Below are 26262 nucleotides of genomic sequence, written 5' to 3' on the forward strand. Positions count from 1 at the left end.
CTCCACACTTCCGAGGGTGGAATCGAACTCCGGTCTTATTTCACCCATCCATTTTCTATGACGCTTACCCTCATTTGGGTCGCAGGGGTATGCCGGAGCCTATCCCAGCTGAAAGGCAATGTACACCCTAGACTGGTGGCCAGCCAATCACAGGACACATATAGACAAACAACCATTCACACTCACATTCATACCTATGGACATATTAGACTCACCAATTAACCTAACATGTTTTTGGAATGTGGGAGGAAGCCGCAGTACCCGGAGAAAACCCACACACAGGGAGAACATGCAAACTAGAACCCCTACATGCTAACCACTCGGGCACCGTGCGGCTTGGGATTCCTTAGTTATAAATAAAATGACAGTAAAACACTATTAGAGCCCTCTAGACATGAAATGGCACACCTATAATCATCTTTATACTTGTATTACACAATAAAGTAGACGTAAAAAGTACCAATAATTATCAGTACCAATAATTATTGGCCTGATATCAGCATAAAAATTGGTTGATATTTGTATCAGATTTTTTTCCGGATCGTGAAAATTAATATTTAAAAAATGTTGTATATAATACATGTGTGTTCATTCTACCACGGGGGATATGTCATGTTACACATATCGGTATCGGCTGATGTTGGTATCGGAAATTGAGAGTTGGACATTATCGGCATATCGGTTTTCGGCAAAAAAGCCAATATCGGACATCCTTAGTAAAAAGGAAACTACATATCATTCACAGTGTCTTTGAATGCATCTTCTGAATGCCTTATATTTGTATTTTATTTTATTTTGTATTTCTTCATATCTTGTGTATTATCTTTTGTATTATCTTCATATCTTGTATTTGTATTTTATTTTGTATTGTATTTTTCCGTTTTTATGCTTGGAAATGCTCACTTTAGGCATTTTTTTTTTGTCTACGAATAAGCCATATTAAACCACAAAATATCATGATTTATTATTGAATATATTATATAAAAACCGTGATAGAGTCAAGCTGCGAAATTCAAACCGCAAAGTGGCTGATTCTCGGACTGTAGTTGCCTGAATGCAAAGATGCATGGAGACGTGTTACTGGTAAAAGTACCTTGTTGGACGCCATCTCGCTGACAGAGTGTCGGGTCTTCAGGGTCTCCAGTTGTTCAAGGCACCAGTCCAGCTCATCCAGAGTCTCAATAGCCAACTGCTGGTGGGGCTCCTCTGTTTAAAAAAAATCATTAATATTCAATTCAATTACTTTAAAATATTTGTGATTGCAAATGTAAGGAGAAACCACTGACCTGCGAGACTGGTCTTACACATGGATGGCGGGTTGCTGCCAGATGATCGTGTCCTGCGGACCCAGACCATCCATTTACTTGACTATAACTCGATTCCATGTTATTGTCACTCGCTTGTGCAAACATTTCCCAAAAACACCTACTTGCTGGCTGGCCGATCTTGCTGGCCGGTGATGACCGCAAAATTACTGCGGATTGTCCTCAGGCTGGCGAGGACCTACGAGGCGAACAAAAGGCCTCTTCACGTCACGTTCAACAGCATTTTTGTAGTCCTCTTTTGCTCAATCAAGACACAATGGCAGGCATCTACCTACACTAGTGGAGGCACTACTCTCCCTCTGTGCTGTTTTGATGACATAACAATGTCATGCCTGTCGCTCCATCTGTAGCACTGACTCAGCACTCAGAAAGTCCTCTGTGTACTCTGTCGTATTGTATTCTTTTTTTTTCTCCTTCAGCTTGCTGTACAAGACTATGTCATTGTAATGCCTTTAATGGGTGTGTGTGTGTGTGTGTGTGTGTGAGTTGATGTGTAGGACTCACCTGTGCAAATGGTGTGACAATCATGTCTTCTGTATGTCTGCATGTGAGGACACACAAACAAAAAAGTGTTCAACTCCATGACACACAGTAAATATATTTATTTCACATTAGGTACACCTATTACAGTGTGATGCAGTGTATTTCTACACAACTGCACACTACATTCACCGTTATGAACGCAGTAAATGAATACTTTGCTTTATATACTAGTGTGAGACTAGGTACATGTACCTAGTGAATTGTAAAAAATAAATCTCAGAAAACGGGTAACTTATAGTGTTCAAACAGGGGTGTCCAAACATACTGAAAATGATCGAATAGAAGGTTTATGTTGATATTTAAGGAAATAAGGAAAGACTTAATTTTACACTTTAGCATTTAGCTCTTTGACTTCATTATGACAAAATTTCCAGAAAATTATAACTTTTCCCCCAACTTAATTGCAACTTTATTTTGTTTTGTTTATTTCTCATAATAGGGTTACTTTTTTATTATATATGTACTATATGGGGCGGCACGGCGGTCCAGTTGTTAGCACGCAGACCTCACAGCTAGGACACCAGGGTCAATTCCACCCTCGGCCATCTCTGTGTGGAGTTTGCATGTTCTCCCCGTGCATGTGTGGGTTTTTTCCGGATACTCCGGTTTCCTCCCACATTCCAAAAACATGCTAGGTTAATTGGCCACTCGGAATTGTCCATAGGTATGAATGTGAGTGTGAATGGTTGTTTGTCTATATGTGCCCTGTGATTGGCTGGCCACCAGTCCAGGGTATATATCCTGCTTCTCGCCCCAAGACAGCTGGGATGGGCTCCAGCACCCCCGCGACCCTCGTGAGGAAAAAGCGGAAGAAAATGAATGAATGAATGAATATTTCTCATAATAGGGTTACTTTTTTTGTTATTATATTTGTACTATTAGGGAGCATCAAAAAACCCAATTATTGAATTTTGATATGGCTGGGTACTAAAAGTGTTCCAATATATGTAGAAACAACACATAGAAAATATTTTTCCAATCCATGATTATTTAGGGGTGCCACCATACATCTGTTTTTGTGGAATAAAGTGGTGAACAGTTCAATGGTCGCCATGGAGATTTGAGGTCAGCAAAGACTGCAGCTCAAGAACTCTCAAATGATCTTTATGTTTTTGTTGGTATTTATACTCCTATTACATATTACTAGGAAATTTGTGGTTTTGTCTTTGTAATTTGAATGATTTGTAGTCATATTTATAGGCATTTAGCGCTCATTGCCTCTACTGTAGCTAACATTAGCTAGCTACAGTTTGCTAATGACAGTTAGCTAATAGCTGAGCAAGCATAACATCAATAACAGTTATATAGAGTAGACAGTATCACTGATGCTTTATATTTATTGAGAGTAGTACTGTAATCTGATATACACTTGTCCATTTATTATTTTATTATTTAATTTTTATTTTATTTTTATTTTACTGTGCAGCACAACCCACCAGCTCTCCTAAGATGCTGCCCTCTGGTCTTTGGTCTGGGCCCCCTTTGATAACCCTATAGAAAATGATGCCGTATAGAAGTTCATTGTACTCAACATTTCCAGGTCAACTTTTTGGCAATTAGACTAGAAATTGCACATTTTCCGAAATTTTCCAAAAGTTTATGTGAGGTGGCACTCCGAAATCTCAATGGATTTCCTCAAAACTTTGCAAAAGACATTTTTATGTTCATTAGAAAAAAATGGAATGCCAGCCAAATTGATATTATGAATTTAAAATTTTCCATACAAATTTGATGCACCCTAATGTATATATATATATATTTAAATACTGAAATTATATATTTTCCTGCACAATGTTAAGTGTTTATTCTAGGGATGTCAGATAATTATCGGTACTGATAATAGCACCCCTATAGTCACCTTTATACTTCTATTACCCAATATGTAGACGTATAGTATAGTACCAATAATTATCAGCCCGATAGCAGCATAAAAATGCAATATCGGTTGACATTGGTATCAGATTTTTTTCCCGATCATGAAAACCAATATTGAATAAAATGCTGTACACAAGACACATGTGTTCATTCCACCACAGGAGATATGTCATGTTACACATATCGGTATCAGCTGATATCGGTATCGGAAATTGAGAGTTGGACAATATCGGTTTTCAGCAAAAAAAAACAATATTGGACATCCCTAGTTGACTGCTGTTTTTCCATTTTGGTGTTATTGAATTAAAATAATCCTGTTAAATAATATTTTTACAATGTGGGGTGGTTCGCAAATGACTCCTTGGCTGCAATTTGGACACCCCTGTCTTATAACTATCAAAAGAATGTGATAGTGTACAATACATGAAAAACCATGGATGCCATGCACTGTTGAAAACAAAGTGGGTGGAGCAGGAGTTTGGAGCACAAGTAAGACAAAAAAAAGGGTGGTTCTTTCTTGCTATCTCATGCATGTACAAATAAAACAGAACACAGTGTTTTAGGGGGAACCAAGGGGGTCGAAGGTGAATTAGGTTTTAATTCAGGTAAGGTTTCAGTGATTTTTGTCAGGAGGGAAGACTAGCAGGGTAAGTGGGCTTAAGGGAACAAAATCAGTTATAGAATCAATTATAGGATTATTATTATTATTTTCTATCACATTCGTCTCACCGAGATGATAACCAGTTGACCTCCCAGTGCTTCAAGCTTTCTTCCCTTTAAAAACAGACAGTCATGAGGCGGTGAAGGGGCCTGTCGCTTTTAGTGTTTCATTTTTGGACATCCTTTATCCTTTAAGGCATAATAATGACTAATAATTCCATGTGCGGGAAAATAAAACTTAACTAAGTTAAGTAATGCAAATATTCAGAGAAGAATAGAAGCGGTCCTAATCCTATATTATATCCTATACTATAGTGGCAACCTCGCCCGCCAGTACTTACAGGTCAGTTGCAGTGGAGGAGTTTTTGGAAGGACCCTTGGGGGACAAGTCGAAGTCAGAGTCCGAGCGGTAGAGGAAAGATTCCCGCCGCTGACTATGGGGAAAGTTGGCCTGGAGGACCAGACCAGAACCCGGGCTGGCCTGAGGGTCCAAGGGACTGCGCCCCACTGACAATCCATTCTCCACGTCAAAGCTGCAAATAGAAAGAATAAATGATGAATGATTTTTAGTGGTCACGTCACACACCCTGTGTTTGTTGCATATACAGTGCTGTGTAAAAGTGTTTGATTTCTTATTTTAATGCATGTTTGTCACACACCTTCCAAAAAAGAAACTTTTGTTTTTGCTTCAGGGGTCTCAAACATGCGGCCCGCGGGCCAAATGTGGCCCGCAGGACACTAGTTCGAGGCCCCCGCCTTGATATGAAAGTTTAATGTTAGTGCGGCCCGCGCAAGTTTGATATGCTTGCTGTATGGCACGGGTCTCAAACTCAATTTACCTGGGGGCCACTGGAGCTAGGGTCTGGGTGAGACTGAGACATCAGGTTTTCCAAAAAAAAACAAAAAAAACGCATTTATTAAAAACAGAAAAATGAATAAACTTTGCTTTGGTTTCGATTTTCTACAAGAAAAGCTCTGATAAAACATTCCACTGTTCTCAAATATCTTATATTTTTATTTTTCTACACAAAATAAGATGACAAATAAATAAACAAATCGAGAATAAAGAAAATCAATCAATCCGTAATAAATAAATAAATATAATAATAATAAAACGGCAAAAAATAAAAACTTAAGAAACCACATATAGTTGGTGGGTAGACAAATTATTTTTTTCAGATTAAAATGAACAAAGCATTATTAGAGCCCTGTAGACATGACAAAACATGACTATAGTCACATTTATACTTTTTATTTACAACATATTGCGCAACTGCAGGGTCTTGAGACACATGCTAACTCGCAAACTAGAGAGCTAGCGACCTAAACGGTAGCCTTCAAGTTATTTCCTTTAAACTTAAATAGCCAAAAACTTACCACTTCCACACGGATAGGGAGGATAACTATTAACAGTTATTTAACCTTTAACATGAACATTAATCAAACGTAATAATTTTTTCTGGGTACATGATACCATACAGCATCCATATCAAACTTGCGCGGGCCGCACTAACATTAAACTTTCATATCAAGGCGGGGGCCTCAAACTCGTGTCCTGCGGGCCACATTTGGCCCGTGGGCCGCGTGTTTGAGACCCCTGCTGTATGGTATCATGTACCCAGAAAAAATTATACTATACATACCAACTATATGTGGTTTCTTAAGTTTTTATTATTTGCCGTTTTATTATTATTATTATTATATTTATTCATTACTGATTGATTGATTTTCTTTATTCTTGATTTGTTTATTTATTTTTCATCTTATTTTGTGTAGAAAAATAAAAATTAAGATATTCGAGAACAGTGGAATGTTTTATCAGAGCTTTTATTGTAGAAAATCGGAACCAAAGCACTGAAAAAGTTTGTATATTTTTCTATTTTAAGTAAATGCGTTTTTTTTTTTTTTTGAAAACCTGATGCGGCCCAGCCTTGCCCAGACCCTAGCTCCAGTGGCCCCCAGGTAAATTGAGTTTGAGACCCCTGATCTAGATGTTTTCGGGCAAAATTGAGATGAGCCTTTTTGTTAGTAGTGGTTGTGGTCTTGGAACTCGTTTTTGCAGGCAAGTGAGGCCTGCAGTTCTTTGGATGTTGTTGTGGGGTCTTTTGTGACCTCTTGGATGAATCGTCACCATGCTGGTGGGTTCATTTTGGTTCCATGTTTTCACCATTTGTGGATAATGGCTCTCACTGTGGTTTGCTGGTGTCCTAAAGCTTTAGAAATGGCTTTGTAACATTTTCCAGACTGACAAGACAGATCTCAATTAATCAGGGCGGCAATCACTTTTTCATGTAGGTTTGAGATCGGGTGAGGATAGGGTGAGGATAGGGTGATGAGCTCAGTCATGTGGGAGGGGCTCAGAGTAGAGCCGCTTCTCCTTCACATCCAGAGGAGCCATTTGAGGTGGCTCAGGCATCCAGTCCGGATGCCTCCCGGACTCCTCCCTGGTGAGGTATTCCGGGGCATGCCCAGTCGGGAAGAGGCCCCGGGGCAGACCAAGGACACGCTGGAGGGATTATGTCTCACAGCTGGCCTGGGTGTCCCCCTGGTGGAGTTGGAGGAGGTGGTCGGGGACCGTGAAGTCTGGGCTTCCCTACTGAGACTCCTGCCTCCGGATAAGCGGAGGAAAATGAAATGGGATGGAATTTAAAAACAGCATTTTGTGTTCAGTTGTGTTGACATTGACTAATATGGAAATTAGTTTGATGATCTGAAACATTTAAGTGCAACAAAATAAGGAACTCAGGAACGAGGAAAACCCTTTTTCACATGACTGTATGTGTTTACTGGTTCAAATGGGACCAAAACAATGTGGAATCTAAGTCTTAAGTGGAAAAAAAAATTCCAGGGACAATGGGCCACAAAAATGACGATAAAACACAATCGCCCCAATTAAAAATATCACAAGCTTTCACCACACTCAAGTCAACTTTTATCTGTAACAGGAAAACCACAGTGCAGAAGGAAGCAAAGCCATTATGAGCACCACAATAAAAGCCCCAAATTATACGCTGCTGAGGGTGTGACATTGTGACATGTGGGAAAGTGTTGTTGACGCCCTCAAAGTACACTAAAATTGGCGTTACATTTAGAGCTGGTGTGTCAACGTGCAGGCAAACAAAACAATAAAATGAAGCCGAGAACACAATGAGAAGGTGCTGAAAGCTGGAGGCACAACATGGCGCTGTTGAACTGGGCTAAAACTCAACTCTGAACCCTACACATCACTTCCTGCCCTCCCTTATTGTAATACACAAAACTTGAGTCTTATTCATGCTTTAATGGTGTTATTTGGTGAAGAGGCGTGTGCAGGCAGGATGGAACGGGTGGAGAAAAGTGTCGGGAGTGATGTGTGATAGAAGAGTTTCAGCTAAAATGAAAGGAAAGGTATACAAAACTGTGGTGAGACCAGCTATAATGTTTGGTCTAGAGCAGGGGTCTCAAACACGCCTTGATATGAAAGTTTAATGTTAGTGCGGCCCGCACAAGTTTGATATGGATGCTGTATGGTATCATGTACCCAGAAAAAAATATTACGTTTGATTAATGTTCATGTTAAAGGTTAAATAACTGTTAATAGTTATCCTCCCTATCCGTGTGGAAGTGGTAAGTTTTTGGCTATTTAAGTTTAAAGGAAATAACTTGAAGGCTACCGTTTAGGTCGCTAGCTCTCTAGTTTGCGAGTCAGCATGTGTCTCAAGACCCTGCAGTTGCGCAATATGTTGTAAATAAAAAGAGTATAAATGTGACTATAGTCGTGTTTTGTCATGTCTACAGGGCTCTAATAATGCTTTGTTCATTTTAATCTGGAAAAAATAATTTGTCTACCCACCAACTATATGTGGTTTCTTAAGTTTTTATTATTTGCCGTTTTATTATTATTATTATTATATTTATTTATTACTGATTGATTGATTTTCTTTATTCTTGATTTGTTTATTTATGTTTCATCTTATTTTGTGTAGAAAAATAAAAAGTAAGATATTTGAGAACAGTGGAATGTTTTATCAGAGCTTTTCTTGTAGAAAATCAAAACCAAAGCAAAGTTTATTCATTTTTCTGTTTTTAATAAATGCGTTTTTTTTGGGGTTTTTTTTTTGAAAACATGATGCGGCCCAGTCTTGCCCAGACCCTAGCTCCAGTGGCCCCCAAGTAAATTGAGTTTGAGACCCCTGGTCTAGAGACATTGCCACTGAGGAAAAGACAGGACGCAGAACTGGAGGTAGCAGAGATGAGGATGCTGAGGTTCTCATTTCGAGTGACCAGGATGGATAGGATCAGGAACAAATACATCAGAGGGACATTACATGTTAGAGACCTTGGAGATAAAGTCAGAGAGGCCATACTGAAACGGTTGGGTCCAGAGGAGATGTCCAGAGGAGAGATAGTGAATATATTGGTAGAAGGATGCTGCGTTTAGAGAGTTTAGGTTTATGGATGTAGTGAAGGAGGACATGAGGGTAGTTGGTATGAGAGAGACAGATGCAGAAGACAGGGTTGGATGGAGGAGATTGATTTGCTGTGGTGACCCCTGATGGGAAAAGCCCGAAGAGAAAGAAGAAGAAGATATTGGGTAATACCAGTGTAAAGGTAGTTCATGTCTAAAAAGTTCTAATAATGTGAAAAATCGTATTAGGAAGGTCGGAATAGGTTTTCTATGCTCTGTGAAAATATCTGATTTAGAAAGAAGGATGAAGGCATTAGGGTTTACACTTGTAGCACAGGTCACGTAGATGTCTACCAGCTTCCTGCAACAGATTGTGTTTGACTTTAGAGGTTCCATTGTACAATAAAGACACACGGATCAATGGAGGTCAGCCAGTAGAAACATGACAAAACAGAAAAGTACCGCGGTAAGAGTCCTCTCGAGAGGATGTGAGGTCTCATGAACATCCTTAAGCGGTATGCGTGCCCAAACAGTGTGTTCATGTCAGAGCCCGAGTCTAAAAATAGCTCGGTGTTCAGGTGAGGCGGGATTTCCTCTTGATCAAACACGATGAGGTGACGTCAAGTTACAAAATCATGACTGGGTCCTTCTTCACAGGCTGGGCACGTTTCTGCTTTGATCCACTTTGCTTTCAGCCACTCTGCTGACACCTCAACCCAGAGACACGTCCCCTTGTGTAAACAATCACAGGGACTCCACGGTAGAAAACCTATTAGCCGAGCACAAAGCGCTCTGCACTAGCAAGGGCACTCTTGCACTCAGATGAGGTCACTGATGTTCAAATATCATTATGAACTAAAGTCAGATTAGATGACGATGTCTTGTACCGCTGGGGTTTTTTTTTCACTCCATATAGACCGGGGGTCTCAAACACGCGGCCCGCGGGCCAAATGTGGCCCGCAGGACACACTTGATATGAAAGTTTAATGTTAGTGCAATTTGGATGCTGTATGGTATCATGTACCCAGAAAAAATTATTACATTTGATTAATGTTCATGTTAAAGGTTAAATAACTGTTAATAGTTATCCTCCCTATCCGTGTGGAAGTGGTAAGTTTTTGGCTATTTAAGTTTAAAGGAAATAACTTGAAGGCTACCGTTTAGGTCGCTAGCTCTCTAGTTTGCGAGTTAGCATGCGTCTCAAGACCCTGCAGTTGCGCAATATGTTGTAAATAAAAAGAGTATAAATGTGACTATAGTCGTGTTTTGTCATGTCTACAGGGCTCTAATAATGCTTTGTTCATTTTAATCTGAAAAAAATAATATGTCTACCCACCAACTATATGTGGTTTCTTAAGTTTTTATTATTTGCCGTTTTATTATTATTATTATTATATTTATTTATTTATTACTGATTGATTGATTTTCTTTATTCTTGATTTGTTTATTTATTTTTCATCTTATTTTGTGTAGAAAAATAAAAATTAAGATATTTGAGAACAGTGGAATGTTTTATCAGAGCTTTTCTTGTAGAATATCGAAACCAAAGCAAAGTTTATTCATTTTTCTGTTTTTAATAAATGCGTTATTTATTTATTTTTTTTTTTGAAAACCTGATGGGGCCCAGTCTCGCCCAGACCCTACCTCCAGTGGCCCCCAAGTAAATTGAGTTTGAGACCCCTGATATAGACAAAGGCAGGACACGTCATCCAAAACAACATACGCTATATGAGGTCAGAGGTCACTGACGCAAAATCTCTATTGTAGTTTAAACAGGAAGTGGAGTTAGATACTTTAACCACAAAGCTGTTGTAGACCATGTTTTTTTTGGACTAGCGTACATGCCGTATGCTAACATGAATATTCATCATTTATCAATACATTCAGTATGAAACTAAAAATGTTCATATTCAGCATGTGCGCCACTAGTATTTGGAACTACAATTGCTTCTTTTTAATGAAAGGGATGTTGCAACTGCAGTATGCAAAGAAAAAAAAAATCCCCCTCCCATCCTCCATCCTCCGGCTACCCAATGAGGATGCTGCATGAGGACAAGACGCTGGTGTGTTACTGGCTATTACATAACAGCAGCCGAAGAGAAGCCCTCGCTCCTCCATTCATGTGACACATTCAAACACACTGACTGCACTATATGCAGCAGAGGAGTCACAGGGAAGACAGGGAGGGGCGAGGGTGCCAGGATGAGAGCAAGGCATGACATAAATAGAACAAGGTGTAAATATATTTTATAAAAATCTGTGGTGAAGTGTGTGCGTGAGAATCATCACTGCTTGACTGCACATGCTCCTTCACACACCTGCGCTGTATTAAGTACTCATGTGATCTGCACCCATTTCACCCATCCTTCCTATTTTCTCCATCTGTCACCTTTCAGTCCTTCCAAATGATGCGACACCCCCTGCGTGCTTCCACCATAAACTTGCTTCTATTTTGGTTCCCGCATCACACTTCTGTCTCCATGCTGCTAAATTTAGCCACCTCTTGCATGGTGGAGGGGGGGGGGGGGGGGGGTAGACCGAAAGAGGCAGCGATGGAGCTAAAAATAGCATTTCAGGTAGAGTACACAGACTCTCTCTCCCCCCCTCCTCCCTCCGTACGCTTTGCTCTCCCGCTGGTTCTTCCCCCCATTCATGAATATTTATGGTGAGGTTTCTATTTGAAGCCCATGCCAAGCTAAAATTAGACCGCCGATCACAACATCGCCCACGTATTTCCCTCGCTGCCGCTTCACTTCCAGTTTGATGCTCTTGCTCATTTGCTGTGAGTTCAGCATAGGCCACTGGATGATGACTTACCACACACAGTACACACATCAATGGCCTACATCGGGGGGTGGCCAAGGGGGCATGCGGCCATTTTGATACAGTTAACAATACCTCATAATATATCTAATTAAAAATCAGTTCATTCATTTTCTACCGCTTTTTCCTCACGAGGGTCGCAGGGGTGCTGGAGCCTATCCCAGCTGTCCTCAGGCGAGAGGCGGGGTACACCCTGGACTGGTGGCCAGCCAATCACAGGGCACATATAGACAAACAACCATTCACACTCACATTCATACCTATGGATAATTTGGAGTGGCCAATTAACCTAGCATGTTTTTGGAATGTGGGAGGAAACCGGAGTACCTGGAGAAAAACACGGGGAGAACATGCAAACTCCACACAGAGATGGCCGAAGGTGGAATTGAACCCTGGTCTCCTAGCTGTGAGGTCTGCGCGCTAACCACTGGACCGTCGTGCCGTCCTAATAATCAGTTAATTCGACTATTATAATATGCAGAGGACCACACTTTGGACACCCACCCCCTATATGGATTGTGATCAGTGTGTAGGGGGGATGCTTATAAATGTTTTTATGTATTTTGTATGTATTTATGTATGTCATATGTGTGCATTAAAGAAAAAAGACAATACTGTAACTCTCGATTTATCGTCATAGAACGTAGAACAGCAACGCATGAAGAATGTTTTTCATATTTTTCATCCCATATGTAGCCACATACAGGCATGCATAGTGTTGGATTTATGTGGATGGTTGGAATCCCAATCCCAATCATTTGAGTTGAGATGCTAGTTGAGGAGCTATTGTGCATATGTGTGTTTGTAATGAATGCAACAAAAAACAGTAAAAAAAATAGGGTAGAAACATGCCTAGCTAAAACTGTAAGCAACTACACAATAATTTTGGTATACATTGAAGGTCAGTACCCAAGCATATGCTGTCTGGACTAAGTCCCCATAGAAACAATGTTCCGGTTTATCTGGTTGGTCTTGCACATGCCCACCAGTCACACCCGCCCACTTTTTCTTTCTTTCCCTTTACAATCTCAGCCACAGTGACAAAAATACTAAAGTATAAATAAAAACAATCACACATAACCCTGTTGAGTGGGGTACTGTTGTATACATTTGGCGTAATATCTGTGTAGTATAGTAGCTGTAGACCTGGCTGTTGCAATACATCAACTGAGTCACTATGAGGACAGGGTCCCTCTACTGGTCATGGGTGACACTGCAGAAGGTAAAATCTAAATATACGTTCCCTGAAAACTATATCAAGTAAAGCGTTGCAAAGGGAATAACGGCAGGCTTTTACTGATCATGTTAAAGTGGTATCCGCTATCCAGAATCAAACTTCCCAAGTGCCATGAAGCCATGTAACGAGAGAGGCGCGTCTGTCGCCTTGCTTGTTACTTAAGCGGCCGACTGGTGAAAAAGCGTGATTGATGGCACCCTGTCAGTGGCCCTGATACTCGACACCCCGCCTGCGTCACGTCCACGTCAATCCCATCCCCAGCGTTAAAATACTGCCGCTACCGAGCGAGCGAGAACGAGGCGATAGGCCCCGTGAAGCAGGGCTACCTGTCACCTGACCCGCCATTCATCACGAGAGTTAGTTCCAGACACAAGCTATGTCATGGGTTGCCTTTTCTTTGCCTGCGTGACTGTGGATGAGGAGCCCTGACCTCAACCCCATCTAACAGCAAATACAACAAAATGGGTGCATTTTGAAGCAAAACCAACAATTTTAGAATATGATATGTCTCGGAATTTGTTGTTTTTTTGAACATGGTATACTAAAGCTAACCAATCATGAATAAAATACTCTGTATCTTTCTTTCTGTTTGATGGACGGTTTCATTCTTGACTTCTCAATGACTCGGGTAGGCGATGTCACGAGCAGGCTTGCGAGCTTAGCGATGCGACCCCAGGATGCAGAGAGCAGGACCAAAAATGTAGGTACAAGGGATTTAATGGAGTTTAAGCAATGTAGGCAGCAACTACAGGCAAACCAAAAACAAAGACAATGAAGCCACAAACAAAAGAGCACACACCTGAACTAAATAGGGAGAGTGGAAATTAGAGACAGGTGTGTGAAATGAGTCAGAGAAAGCAGAAGGGAACAAGAAAGGAAGTAGTACCAAAATAAGGGCATGAAAACCAGAACAGAGGCAAGGGAGGAAACTAAAAGGAGCTGTCACGGGAGGGTGACGCCCACATCGTGACAGGCGAGCCCATAATCCAGTAATAATGCGGTTTTGGTGTCTGACCCGTAAACTATGGGAAGGACCGCTGACATTAGCTTAAGGATTCAAATTCCATAAGAAAGTTTTATATTTTCAGAGTTATTTTTACTTGTCATGTTTTACTCATAAATGTAATACTATGATTTTATTCCCACAATATTTTATCTTTATTCTCATAATATAACTTTTTCCTCGAAACCTAATATTAAAAAAATTACAACTTTGTTTTGTTCGTTTCTTATAATTTATCTCTTTTACAAAAAGAAAAAAAACAAAACCTCCATGCCTACTAAAATGAATTTTTTCCTCATTATACTATACGTTTATTCTCATAAGATTGTCACTTTTTTCTTTTATTATTTTGACTTTCTACCCACAAAATTCCTGCGTTTTTTCCATTTCTTCTAATATTAAAAAAATTACAACTTAATGTTGTTTTGTTTGTTTCTTATAATTTTACCACTTTTATCCCTTTTACAAAAAGAAAAAAAACAAAACCTCCATGCCTACTAAAATGATTTTTTCCCCTCATAATACTATACGTTTATTCTTGTAAAATTGTCACTTTTTATTCTTTTATTATTTTGACTTTCTACCCACAAAATTCCTGTGTTTTTTTCCATTTCTTGAAAGAAATTTCATTATAATATTCATTATATTATATATTATTTAATATAATATTTCAATTGTTGTACATTTTCTTCTCATAATTATGACTTCATTCCCGTAATATTTTGCACATTATAACCTTTTCCGCAAGCTAATTTTCAAAAAACAACAACTTTAGTCATTGTTTTGCATGTTCAAAATATTACCTAATTTTCTTTCCTATTTAAAAAAACGTTTTTTCATAATATTATGACATCATCCTCCCAAATGGCCCCTGGACTGCACTTTGAACACCCCTGTTGTAAAGCAACACATGTAGATATGCTAATAATTATATACATTTCATGAAAAAAAGCACAATAAAAGTGATCGTGTTAACAAAAAAAGCTGCATCCGGCTCCGGATTCTTACAGGTTGCTATAGCAACAAAGTGTGAAAGTGTAAATACGCAGGGGGAGTAAAGCTTCTAATGGCAGACAAAGAATCATTCTGAAATGTTTACAATAATTATATACACTTTTTCGATAATTTGCATTGCGTATTGCAGTAATAATAATAATAATACATTTTATTTAAATTTTGCACTTTACATTACAGAAATCTCAAACTGCTACAAAGAAAGCATAAAACCCACAGTGAAGCGATAAAACAACACAACAAAAGGTATATATAAATATATATATTTAACAAAAGGCTAAGCAAAGGCTCCGTTTAAAGGAGACCACAGTCTGTGGCGCTCTCAGATGGTTGGGAAGAGCATTCCACAGACTGTGAGCAGCCGAGCAGAAGGCTCGATCGCCCATGCTGTGCAGTTCTGGGGACCCCGAGGAGGTTGGCTGTGCGAGAGCGAAGGGTGCGTGAGGAAGTCTGGGGGAGGAGGAGTTCCTTTAGGTAGGCTGGAGCGTCACCGTGTACACGCTGGTGCGTGAGGAGGGCCATCTTATATTCAATCCTCAGTTCCACAGGGAGCCAGTGCAGTGATTCCAGGATTTCCAGTATTTGTGTCATTGGCTTAACAGTGAAAGAATCATCACATGTTCATGACATGACATGACATTAGTTTGAGGGAAGAGATGTTGCCAATATCGGTAATGAAGTGCTGGACAATATGGCTACCTCTTAATATGCCTGTTACCCATTCATGCCCCCAAAGCGGCACGGTGGCTGGCATATCGCTTATTCCAACAGGAATTATTCACCAGAACAGATTGCAAGAACAGATTTGCAATGGCGCTTCATGTTTGTGACCTTTTCCCCATTGCTGCCTAATCCCACCTTGTTAATAAAACAAGAATAACACAATCCTCTCGGCCCCATGTATCACCCTGCTACAAAAACACAGCGTGCTCATGTTTAAATGACAGCTAAGCACAGCCAGACCTTATGGAACGGCTTTGTGCTCGTACGGCCATTGTTCAGACGCAGGGCGTTGAAAATAGTTTGAATGGATGTGAGCTGATGTAGCATTCGGCAGCCACCTTACTGACCTTTAGATGGAGAAAGTCACTGGAGATCACTGCTGATATGCGTCCTGAATAAGACGCACAACTTTCTACAGAGTTGTGTAGATGTTTCTTTACTTGAACTCTAAACTTTGTCCATACAGGAAAATTGAAGGATAGATTTCAAAAGCGGGGTTGCACGGCGGTCGAGTGTTTAGCACGCAGACCTCACAGCTAGGAGACCAGGGTTCAATTCCACCTATCTCTGTGTGGAGTTTGCATGTTCTCCCCGTGCATGCGTGGGTTTTCTCCGGGTACTCTATCACGGCTTTTATATAATATATTCAAGAATAAATCATGATATTTTGTGGTTGAATATGGCTTATTCGTAGTCAAAAAAATATTTTTTTTGCCTAAAGTGAGTATTTTCAAGCATAAAAAAGGTTTGGTGAACTAAAATACAAATATAAGGCATTCAGAAGATGCATTCAAAGACACCGTGAATGATATGCAGTTCCCTTTTTACTCAGGATGTCCGATATTGGCTATTTTGCCGAAAATCGATATGCCTATAATGTCCGACTCTCAATTTCCGATACCAACATCAGCCGATACCGATATGTGTAACATGACATATCCCCTGTGGTAGAATGAACACACATGTATTATATACAACATTTTTATATTAATAATAATTAATAATATTAATTTTCACTATCCAGAAAAAAATCTGATACGAATATCAACCGATTGTTATGCTGATATCAGGCCAATAATTATTGGTATTGATAATTATTGGTACTTTTTATGTCTACTATATTGTGTAATACAAGTATAAAGATGATTATAGGGGTGCCATTTCATGTCTAGAGGGCTCTAATAGTGTTTTACTGTCATTTTATTTATAACTAAGGGATCCCAAGCCGCACGGTGCCCGAGTGGTTAGCATGTAGGGGTTCTAGTTTGCATGTTCTCCCTGTGTGTGGGTTTTCTCTGGGTACTGCGGCTTCCTCCCACATTCCAAAAACATGCTAGGTTAATTAGCGACTCCAAATTGTCCATAGGTATGAATGTGAGTGTGAATGGTTGTTTGTCTATATGTTCCCTGTGATTGGCTGGCCACCAGTCCAGGGTGTACCCCGCCTCTCACCCAAAGACAGCTGGGATAGGCTCCAGCACCCCCTCGACTTTTGTGAGGAAAAATGGGTAGAAAATGAATATTTCGAAAGCTAAAAAGGTTATTTTTATTTGTTGAACTGAAATATACTTTTACACATCATCCATCCATCCGCTTTCTATGCCGCTTATCCTCATTACGATTGCGGGGGTATGCTGGAGCTTATCCCAGCTGACTTTTGGGCGAGAGGCGGGGAACACCCTGGACTGGTCACCAGCCTGTCAAGCCAACACATCCTGGCCATACAATGGAAAAAAAAATCATATCTTATCCATAAAACTTCTTGTAATGTTCTGATGTAGGGACTGTTTAATTTCATTTTTAGTATATGCTGAGAGCCATCAAACAAATGAGCTGTGGGCCACAAATGTCCCCCGGGTCACACTTGGGACACCCCTGGTTTAACAGAAATGATTTTCAAGGAAAAAACTGTGAGCTGCATTTCATTTGTTTTGAATGACGGAATTGGATGATGACACGCGCACATAAAATGAGCAGCTGGTGTGTTAAAAAAAAAAAAATTGCATGGGTGTGTGTCAGGGCAGTAGTGAGTGTGTGTGTGTGGGAGCACCATTCGTAAGCCCAGATCTTTCCTTTGGAAAACAACGGTATTCCGCCATGACGCCTGCTAGACATGGCGTGTACGCTGACCTCTGATACACAAGCAAGCAGTAGAAGCAGGCTAAAGGGTGATAGCATGAACGTCACATGATACAAGTTAGCAAGTTAGAGCTGTTGACTTGCTGTTTTTTTTAATCATGAAAACCTACATGGCCCGATGTGAAAATGTGCTTGCCCCGCTTACATAACTGATATTAATTGAGATCTATAAGTCTGGAAAAGGTTATAAAGTCATTTTGAAAGCTTTGGGACTCTAGCAAACCACAGCGAGAGCCAGACATGAAATTATTCACTTACGCATATTTCACCGTGCCTTTTCATGCTGACATTGTTCTGCTATTCTGTAGTATTTTTGTATCCTTGTTAAAATATACTGCTGGAGTATTCCTCCGAGGTTGCCGAGGTCCTCCATTTACATGCTAGCCAGCTAGCAATGACACATGCAGTAGAAGGAGATTGATTGACAATGATTTACAGGCCCGAGGAGACAGAAACCAATAGGAGGACAGAAACACTCAACGTCCCACAATGCAATTCTTCTTAAAGGGCCAGGGCCGGCCAGGAAAAGTTCATATGCTGTAATAAAAAAAAAAAAAGAAGTACCAAAAAAATTCTGAGAAACTCTGAACCGCGGTCAACCACAAAAGCTGCTACAACTTTCCTGTGGTCCTCTTGCCTCAGATGTATTTATGTCTTAAATGGCTTATTTAGTGTTATTATGTCTATTATATTGGGTAATAAATGTGTAAAGGTGACTATAGGGGTGCTAGTTCATGTCTAGAGGGCTCAAATTATGTTAAAACAGGTTTTCTGTGCTCTAACCACAAAAATATTAAGGAATAAATAAGTCATCTGACTTTGTGGAAATTCCCTCGTCACAGTGGAACCAATGAGTGGGTCCTGAGTATTTTGTTGTTACACATTTGTTGATTTTCATGCCTCTTAACAAGTTGATACAACCAGATAGTGATTCTGCATTTGTCTGGAAGGCTTGTTCGTCCCTGGACAGCAGAACAACTGAGCCTCAACGTCAACTCAGTATGTTTATTTACAAGAACAAATCGCTTCATCGGGACATAAAACCCAAGCGTTGGGACGAGTGATGTGTACTGTCTTATCTGTGAAGCAGATATACGACGGCCCCTGATGTTCTCTGTCGGCCATTTAAAAGCCTCGGATGATTCAGGAGGACACATTTATGATGACAAAATGCTCTTTGGCTGTGATGACATTGTGTGCTGAAGGCATGCGATGACTTCATCATTGCCACAAACAAGATTCATGTAGTGCGACTGCGTGATCGGTTTATCACGGCCACCGGGAGATGGAAACAATTTACCTCACAGATAGGCGTTAATGCAAACAAATGATTCCTACAGCTGCCAGACATTTTGGTATTCCACTAATCGAATCACATCCAAGTTCATATTTGACACATCCTGATAAATCAAAGAAGAGGAGGATTTATGTCTCCCAGGTCGACACGGTTTCTATGAAATGTAGTCGGAAAAACACAACCTTAGTTACCTCATTCACATGCCACACGCCAAAGCTGCCATCTTCCCAAAGCTCTTAATTCATATTAGATTTCTCAGTGCATAAATCACCGTGAAATCCTCCTTCCCACCCATTTCCTGGCTATCACCATTTTAGTTCACTTGGACCTTGTCAGGTAGTGTTGACGGAAGCGAGATCAATAATCCGAGCAGATACAACCAGCTGTACACTCTGACTGGAGAGAGCAGCGAGACTGATTGCCATGTCCAAAAAAAATGCTTCCAAAAGTGTCATCACATTGGAAATATTTAGCCACAAACTTGAATGCAGACCACAAGATGAAAAATTACCTTTCATTCGCATTTACAGTAAAAGCAACGTGGCGCTAATATTATACAGCACAACCATTCTAATATTGGTAGCCCAAGAATTTAGCATCAACATGGAAACATACGAAAAATCAGAGCAGACGCTGAATGATTAATCAACATAAAGCAAAACAAGATGATTACGTACAGAAGGCGATATCGACGGTGGTAAGTGAATTTCTGCAAAGTAGGATTCATTATGAATAAACAGAATATTTTCATACTTAGAGCATAAAATTTTGATCATTATTAGAGCCTTTGAGACATGAAATAACAGCCCTATAGTCACCGTTACACTCATACACTTTCTGTACAGTATTCCCTCATTTATCACAGTTCGTTTGGTTCCAGATGCAATGGCGGGAAGTGAATTTCTGCAAAGTAGGATTTATTATGAATAAACAGAATATTTTAGTGCATAGAGCATACAATTTTGACCATTATTAGAGCCTTCGAGATGTGAAATAACACCCCTATAGTCACATTCACACTCATCCACTTTCTGTACAGTATTCCCTCGTTTATCACAGTTAATTTGGTTTCAGACGCAACGGTGGTAAGTGAATTTCTGCAAAGTAGGATTCATTATGAATAAACAGAATATTTTCGTACTAACAGCATACAATTTTGACCATTATTAGAGCCTTTGAGACGTGAAATAACAGCCCTATAGTCAACTTTACACTCATCCACTTTCTGTACAGTATTCCCTCGTTTATCACAGTTCATTTGGTTCCAGACGCAACCGCGGTAAGTGAATTTCTGCGAAGTAGGATTCATTATGAATAAACTGAATATTTTCGTACTCAGAGCATACAATTTTGACCATTATTAGAGCCTTCGAGATGTGAAATAACACCCTATAGTCACCTTTACACTCATCCACTTTTTGTACAGTATTCCCTCGTTTATCACTGTTCATTTGGTTCCAGATGCAACAGCGGTAAGTGAATTTCTGCAAAGTAGGATTCATTATGAATAAATTCATAATAAATAACTATATTCGTACTTAGAGCATACAATTTTGACCATTATTAGAGCCTTCGAGACGTGAAATAACACCCTATAGTCACCTCTACACTCATATTAGCCAATATAGTAGATATAATCAGAAAAAAATAAAGAATAAAAATAAGACATTAATGAGACTCGTGTTTGTGTGTGTTCCAATAAATGTTCCAGATGTGACGACAGGAAGTGACGTCAGGGATTCGGAGTTGAGTTTTAGCTAGAGCCTGTATTACTAAAACTCCAGCATAAAAATGTTTTTATGCTTAAAAATGCTTCATTTAGGCAACATTTGAGTTCCTTTCCAACATTTTTAAGATACAAAACAATTCATTTAGGCTAAGAATATGTGACATATTCTTAAATTGACATTTTTCTGACAAATAATAGGCTGTTGTCAACCACAAACAGCAATCATTTATGAATGATAAATGTCAAGCACCTCTACTACTGTTATGTGTATAAGGAAACCTGCCTTGTATTTTTTGCATGGGAGTAAAAAAGCATTATAATAAGTACAACAGATGTTGTTTTGTCGGATATTAAATATCTTTAATTTTAATTAAATTAATTTATTTAATTTTAATTTTAATATTTAATTTTATTTATATTATTATATTTATAGTTATTAATTTTTTAATTATTTTTTATTTTAATTTTTTTTAATTTTAATTAAATTATTTTATTATATATTATTATTATTATATTATTTATATTTAATAAATTAATTAAAAAAAATTAAATAAAAGCTGAACCCAAAGTGTAATAGAACCATCACCATCCGTTTGAACTAGTTCATAAAAGAGTGTGACAACCATCTTCCTTACGTAAAAAAGCAGCATATCCATCTAAGGCAAGATATTGTCGTCTTCTGAAGTCAGCTGATATTATCGTCCGTCCAAATTGCAGTCGTGTGATGTAGGATAAGACTCTTGCATGAACTGTACCTTCACAAGGGGAACCATGCACAACATGGATGGATTCAAGAATAAATAGTTTCAAAGAGAAAATAGCAAAGAAAGGATAAAGGATGCCGTGGCTGAAGTCTAAACATCCGTCACTTTATCGTGGTCTCGTTCGTAAATTAGCCAGGGCTTGACAAGGTGCTTCATCTCATGTGTCGCTGATACAGACCTTTACTCTCTCAATTCCGCTCATCTTTTACCATCATTGATTATACCTGGAAAGGTCACTACCATGAATAAAAAGCTCCCTCTTCACTCTTTGTGACAAGATAGATGCCTTCAACATTACTACTCTGTAGAGTAGGCTGTTTTGAAGCAAGGAGATGAATGGGCTCTACAGTCTGCTTCAAATATTGCACACAATTCATTCATTAATTCTTTCATCCTTATGTTGAAATGGATTTAAGGTTATAGTTGATATATATATTTTAGGTTATAGTTGATATATATTTAATAGGAAATTAAAGGGGGAAGTTTAACAGTCATGATAGAGCAGCATCCGAAGTACAAAAATACAACCAATCAACGATAAGGTCTAATTTCCGGGTGGAATCCACCGGTGGAACACCAAATGAAATATTCAAGATGAAACACTCTTCATACATGAACTAATCATCAACATTTTTTTTCTCCATATAACACACAGAGCAAAGAACAACTTGCTCCGTGTCCTTTTCTCCTTGCACAGCGAGGTGTTCAGGCGCACTCACAATTGTCGTTTTCCAGTTTTATTCACGTACCCCCAGGACAGTTCGGATTTTCATCAAATCATGAACAAAAGTCTCCTTCCTCATGGGCATGATGCTGCCTTTGACTCACCCCAGTTTGATGAGTCCGCCCCATGTACACGCCCACCACAACAACAAAAAAGACAGGCTTCACTACACATCTTAAATAAAGATGATCCAAACCCGCAAACACACCAATACCATGAAACAAATGCAACAGCAAAAATGTTGCAAATTTGAAAAAATAGAGAAATGCTGCAACTTCACCAAACAAAACAGAAGTTAGCAAAGCAACCAGGGTGCCAGACAGGAGGGGTATCCGTCTTTAAAGACTTCAGAACATTTGACAGTATACACAATAAACCATTTTTAAGGGCAAATGACAAAAACAGCATCCCATTCATGTTCAACACTTTTCCATATTTTCACCATTTGGGGATAATGGCTCTCACTGTGGTTTGCTGGAGTCCCAAAGCTTTATAACCTTCATAACGTTTTCCAGACTGATACATTTCAAATAATAATTTCAAAGTTTCATTTGAAAACTTCCATTTTGTTTTGTTTCCGGAATCGGAAATGGGACTTTGGTAATCCCCCCCCCCCCCACTCCCAGGAGAATTTCAAGGACTTTATCTAGCTCAGGAAATAAAATCATTTTCTCACATTCACACTATAACAATAACAATAACATTCATTCATTCATTCGATTGCAGGCATGCTGGAGCCTATCCCAGCTGTCTTCGGGCGAGAGATGGGGTACACCCTGGACTGGTGGCCAGCCAATCACAGGGCACATATACAACCATAAACAATTCATTCATTCATTTTCTTCTGCTTTTTCCTCACGAGGGTCGCGGGGGTGCTGGAGCCTATCCCAGCTGTCTTCGGGCGAGAGGCGGGGTACACCCTGGACTGGTGGCCAGCCAATCACAGGGCACATATAGACAAACAACCATTCACACTCACATTCATACCTATGGACAATTTGGAGTGGCCAATTAACCTAGCATGTTTTTGGAATGTGGGAGGAAACCGGAGTACCCGGAGAAAACCCACGCATGCACGGGGAGAACATGCAAACTCCACACAGAGATGGCCGAGGGTGGAATTGAACCCTGGTCTCCTAGATGTGAGGTCTGCGCGCTAACCACTGGACCGCCGTGCCGCCCCAACCATAAACAATAACATTTAAAATCGATTTAAAATGAGAGAATAAACATGGCAACTTAAGCGGATAGATAACTGTAGCAGATTTCCAAAGCAGGAAACTTTTGTTTCAGTACAGTACAAGGATCTGGAGGGTCCCAAGGACTGGGGTTGCCCAGAGCCCCCCCCCCCAACTTCAATTGTTGAAAAATACTAGAACATGGAAACGTGACTCAACTTGGGAGTATGGCTTCAAACACAGCAAGCACTCTTATCATCTTCATGTTACATATACTTGAGTTTAACACAATCTGTTATTTCATAAAGAGAAATAAGCGAGCCAGAGAAAAGAAATTGCCCCCCCTTTCCCAAAGTGTAACATGTGTATGCTGCATGCTAAACAAGCCCCGCGTCTGAGACTGCGCAGAATACCATAATGTAAACAAGACTTTATCTCAGACTCCACCCGCACAGCCGTGTTGCTGCCACTGACGATTACAAGCCACGCTTCAAAAGTGGAGTGTAGAAACGTACCTGGTCTGTTTGGATGTGCATTTGTTACATAACATGCTGTGTAGCCGTACTAACTGCTTATTACAGCATGATGACATCACTAAGGTCCTCGCTCTGACGCCGCTTGGGATGATGGATGATATTATCCATTCATTCATTTTCTACCGCTTATCCTCACAAGGGTTTGGGGGGGTGCTGGAGCCTATCCCAGCTGCCTTGGGGCGAGAGGCGGGGTACACCCTGGACTGGTGGCCAGCCAATCACAGGGCACATATAGACAAACAACCATTCACACTCACATTCATAACAATTTGGAGTCGCTAATTAACCTAGCATGTTTTTGGAATGTGGGAGGAAACCGGAGTACAAGCAAACTCCACAGAGATTCGAACCCAGGTCTTCGCCAGCTCCTGACTGTGTGGCTAACATGCTAACATGCTAACCACTTGGCCAAATGCAAAATTTGTAAATAGTTCACAATTTGGACAATTTGGAGTGGCCAATTAACCTAGCATGTTTTTGGAATGTGGGAGGAAACCGGAGTACCCGGAGAAAACCCACGCATACACGGGGAGAACATGCAAACTCCACACTTCCGAGGGTGGAATCGAACTCGGGTCGCAGGGGTATGCCGGAGCCTATCCCAGCTGAAAGGCAATGTACACCCTGGAGATGGCCGAGGGTGGAAGATTAAACTGTTCTAAAAATATTTCTATTCTTAATGGAGGGTAATCGCTGCTCCCAACCTTTGTTGCCTGTCTATGATGTCATCAGTGGGTGATTCTGTAGTTCTTTTACTAACTAACACAGTAACGCCACAAGTCTCCGCTTTTGGGTATTAATCCCCGGCTTCAAAATGTACGCTATGGACGTAAACTCGAAGCTTCGGAAATTCTGGAATGGACGTCTTGTGACTGTTTTTAGAGGGTTTTAGGATGCATAGCCATCCTGGTCCCATACGGTGTCCCTGTCTGTGTGGAGAGGCAGCTCAAAACAGAAACATCAAAGAGTAAATGAGTAGGCTCTGCATTACCGCCTGTGTTTCTGTATGATGTCAATGGGCCTGTTGACGGCACACGGTGATCCCCAGATGTTCCCGCTCCGCACGGTGATAGTCCGCTCCATGGAGTAACAGAACCCACAGTTGGTTGGCACACTCATGATTCCTTCGTCAGTCGTCAGCCTCCTGCTCTGGACCGCTGGCTTCTTCTCCTCGGCTCGGGGCTGCTCTCATGCCTGGAAACCCCAGGCAGGTTCCTCGTTCGTCCGGCTCTCTGCACCTTCTCTGGAGTTGTCATTCCCCCTGGCGGGAGTGGACCCCCCCCCCCAGGTTCTAGGAGCAGTGGTCCCCGAGCAGAGCCGGTCCGACTCGGGTGATGCAATCCATGCTGGGAATGAATTTGGAATAAATGACTTCCTGAGCACCTGGATTCCTCGAGTGTCAGCAGCCCACTTCCTGCTGTCCGTCTTGTTTCTGCCCCGCAGCAGGTTTAAAAAGAAAGGCTTGCATCCCACTCAGTGGTGCTCCATTAATGGGTCCCCGGTGTGCATCTCGTCTTTGCTTCAGGTCTAAATGTGGCGCTGCTGCCCTCGCCACCCTTCTGCCTTTGGATGTGTCTGCTCTCTCTCTCTCTTTCTCTCTCTCTCTCTCTCTCTCTCTCTCGCTCTCTCTCGCTCTTCTTCTATTTCACTCTGCTTCCTCCGCTCCCCTTCGGCTGCTGCACCTTTTAATCACACAACAAACACAAACAGGTCCTTCCTTTCCTTCCGGTCACTTCTCAGCAGAATGTGCGTGTAGATATAAACACTATATGTGTGTATATGTGTGTAAATGTGTGTATATGTGTGTATGGGCATGTGACCCAGCAAGTGCGTATGTGTGTGTGTGTGTGTGTGTATCACACACAAGGGGAACAAGTTTGAGTCTGAGGTCAGCGCTAAGAAAGAGGGCGGGATCCAAGCCAGCATGGGTTCTGCCTTCCCCAAACGTTTCAGCCATTTTAACCCCTTCCTGCTCTCTCGCCCACATATACAATCACAGGACGGGGATCTCCCTGTTATGATTTCCAAATGCAGCGTGTGTATGTGTGTATGTGTGTCGGGTTTGTCTTTTTGACTATGTTGTGTGAAGAGATTAATGACGTGAGTATTACAATAAGGACGTACTACACACACATATACAGTATGTCCTCATGCACCAGCACACAAGGTCAGCCATAACCAGGGGCAATGTATTTTTGAAGACCAGAAATGTGAAAAGTAAATATGAAACTGTAGCCGCTCGACCTTCTGTGTGCTGCTTTGGAAAACTTAAACAGGAAATATTTGACACAAGATCAGCAAGATG

General features: G+C 40.5%; 1 protein-coding gene across 7 annotated transcripts in view; it reads right to left on the reverse strand.

Annotated features, from left to right (window-relative positions):
* The window catches only part of LOC131125283 (cAMP-specific 3',5'-cyclic phosphodiesterase 4D-like), a 62392-nt gene that overhangs the window by 9883 nt on the left and 26247 nt on the right, over nucleotides 1-26262 (reverse strand). For 4 of the 7 annotated variants that reach the window (XM_058066684.1, XM_058066680.1, XM_058066679.1 and 1 more), the window contains 6 exons: nucleotides 4745-4936; nucleotides 4473-4517; nucleotides 1830-1866; nucleotides 1430-1503; nucleotides 1287-1339; nucleotides 1094-1206 (listed from right to left, as the gene is read on the reverse strand). In XM_058066684.1, the coding sequence (XP_057922667.1) occupies nucleotides 1094-1206; nucleotides 1287-1339; nucleotides 1430-1503; nucleotides 1830-1866; nucleotides 4473-4517; nucleotides 4745-4936 (514 nt within the window). Of the gene's footprint in view, nucleotides 1-1093; nucleotides 1207-1286; nucleotides 1340-1429; nucleotides 1504-1829; nucleotides 1867-4472; nucleotides 4518-4744; nucleotides 4937-24948; nucleotides 25967-26262 lie in introns of those variants that run through there. The other 3 variants (XM_058066686.1, XM_058066681.1, XM_058066682.1) reach the window with 2 other exon arrangements.

Source organism: Doryrhamphus excisus, chromosome 3, assembly GCF_030265055.1.
Source record: "Doryrhamphus excisus isolate RoL2022-K1 chromosome 3, RoL_Dexc_1.0, whole genome shotgun sequence".
In the NCBI taxonomy this organism is placed as follows: domain Eukaryota; kingdom Metazoa; phylum Chordata; class Actinopteri; order Syngnathiformes; family Syngnathidae; genus Doryrhamphus; species Doryrhamphus excisus.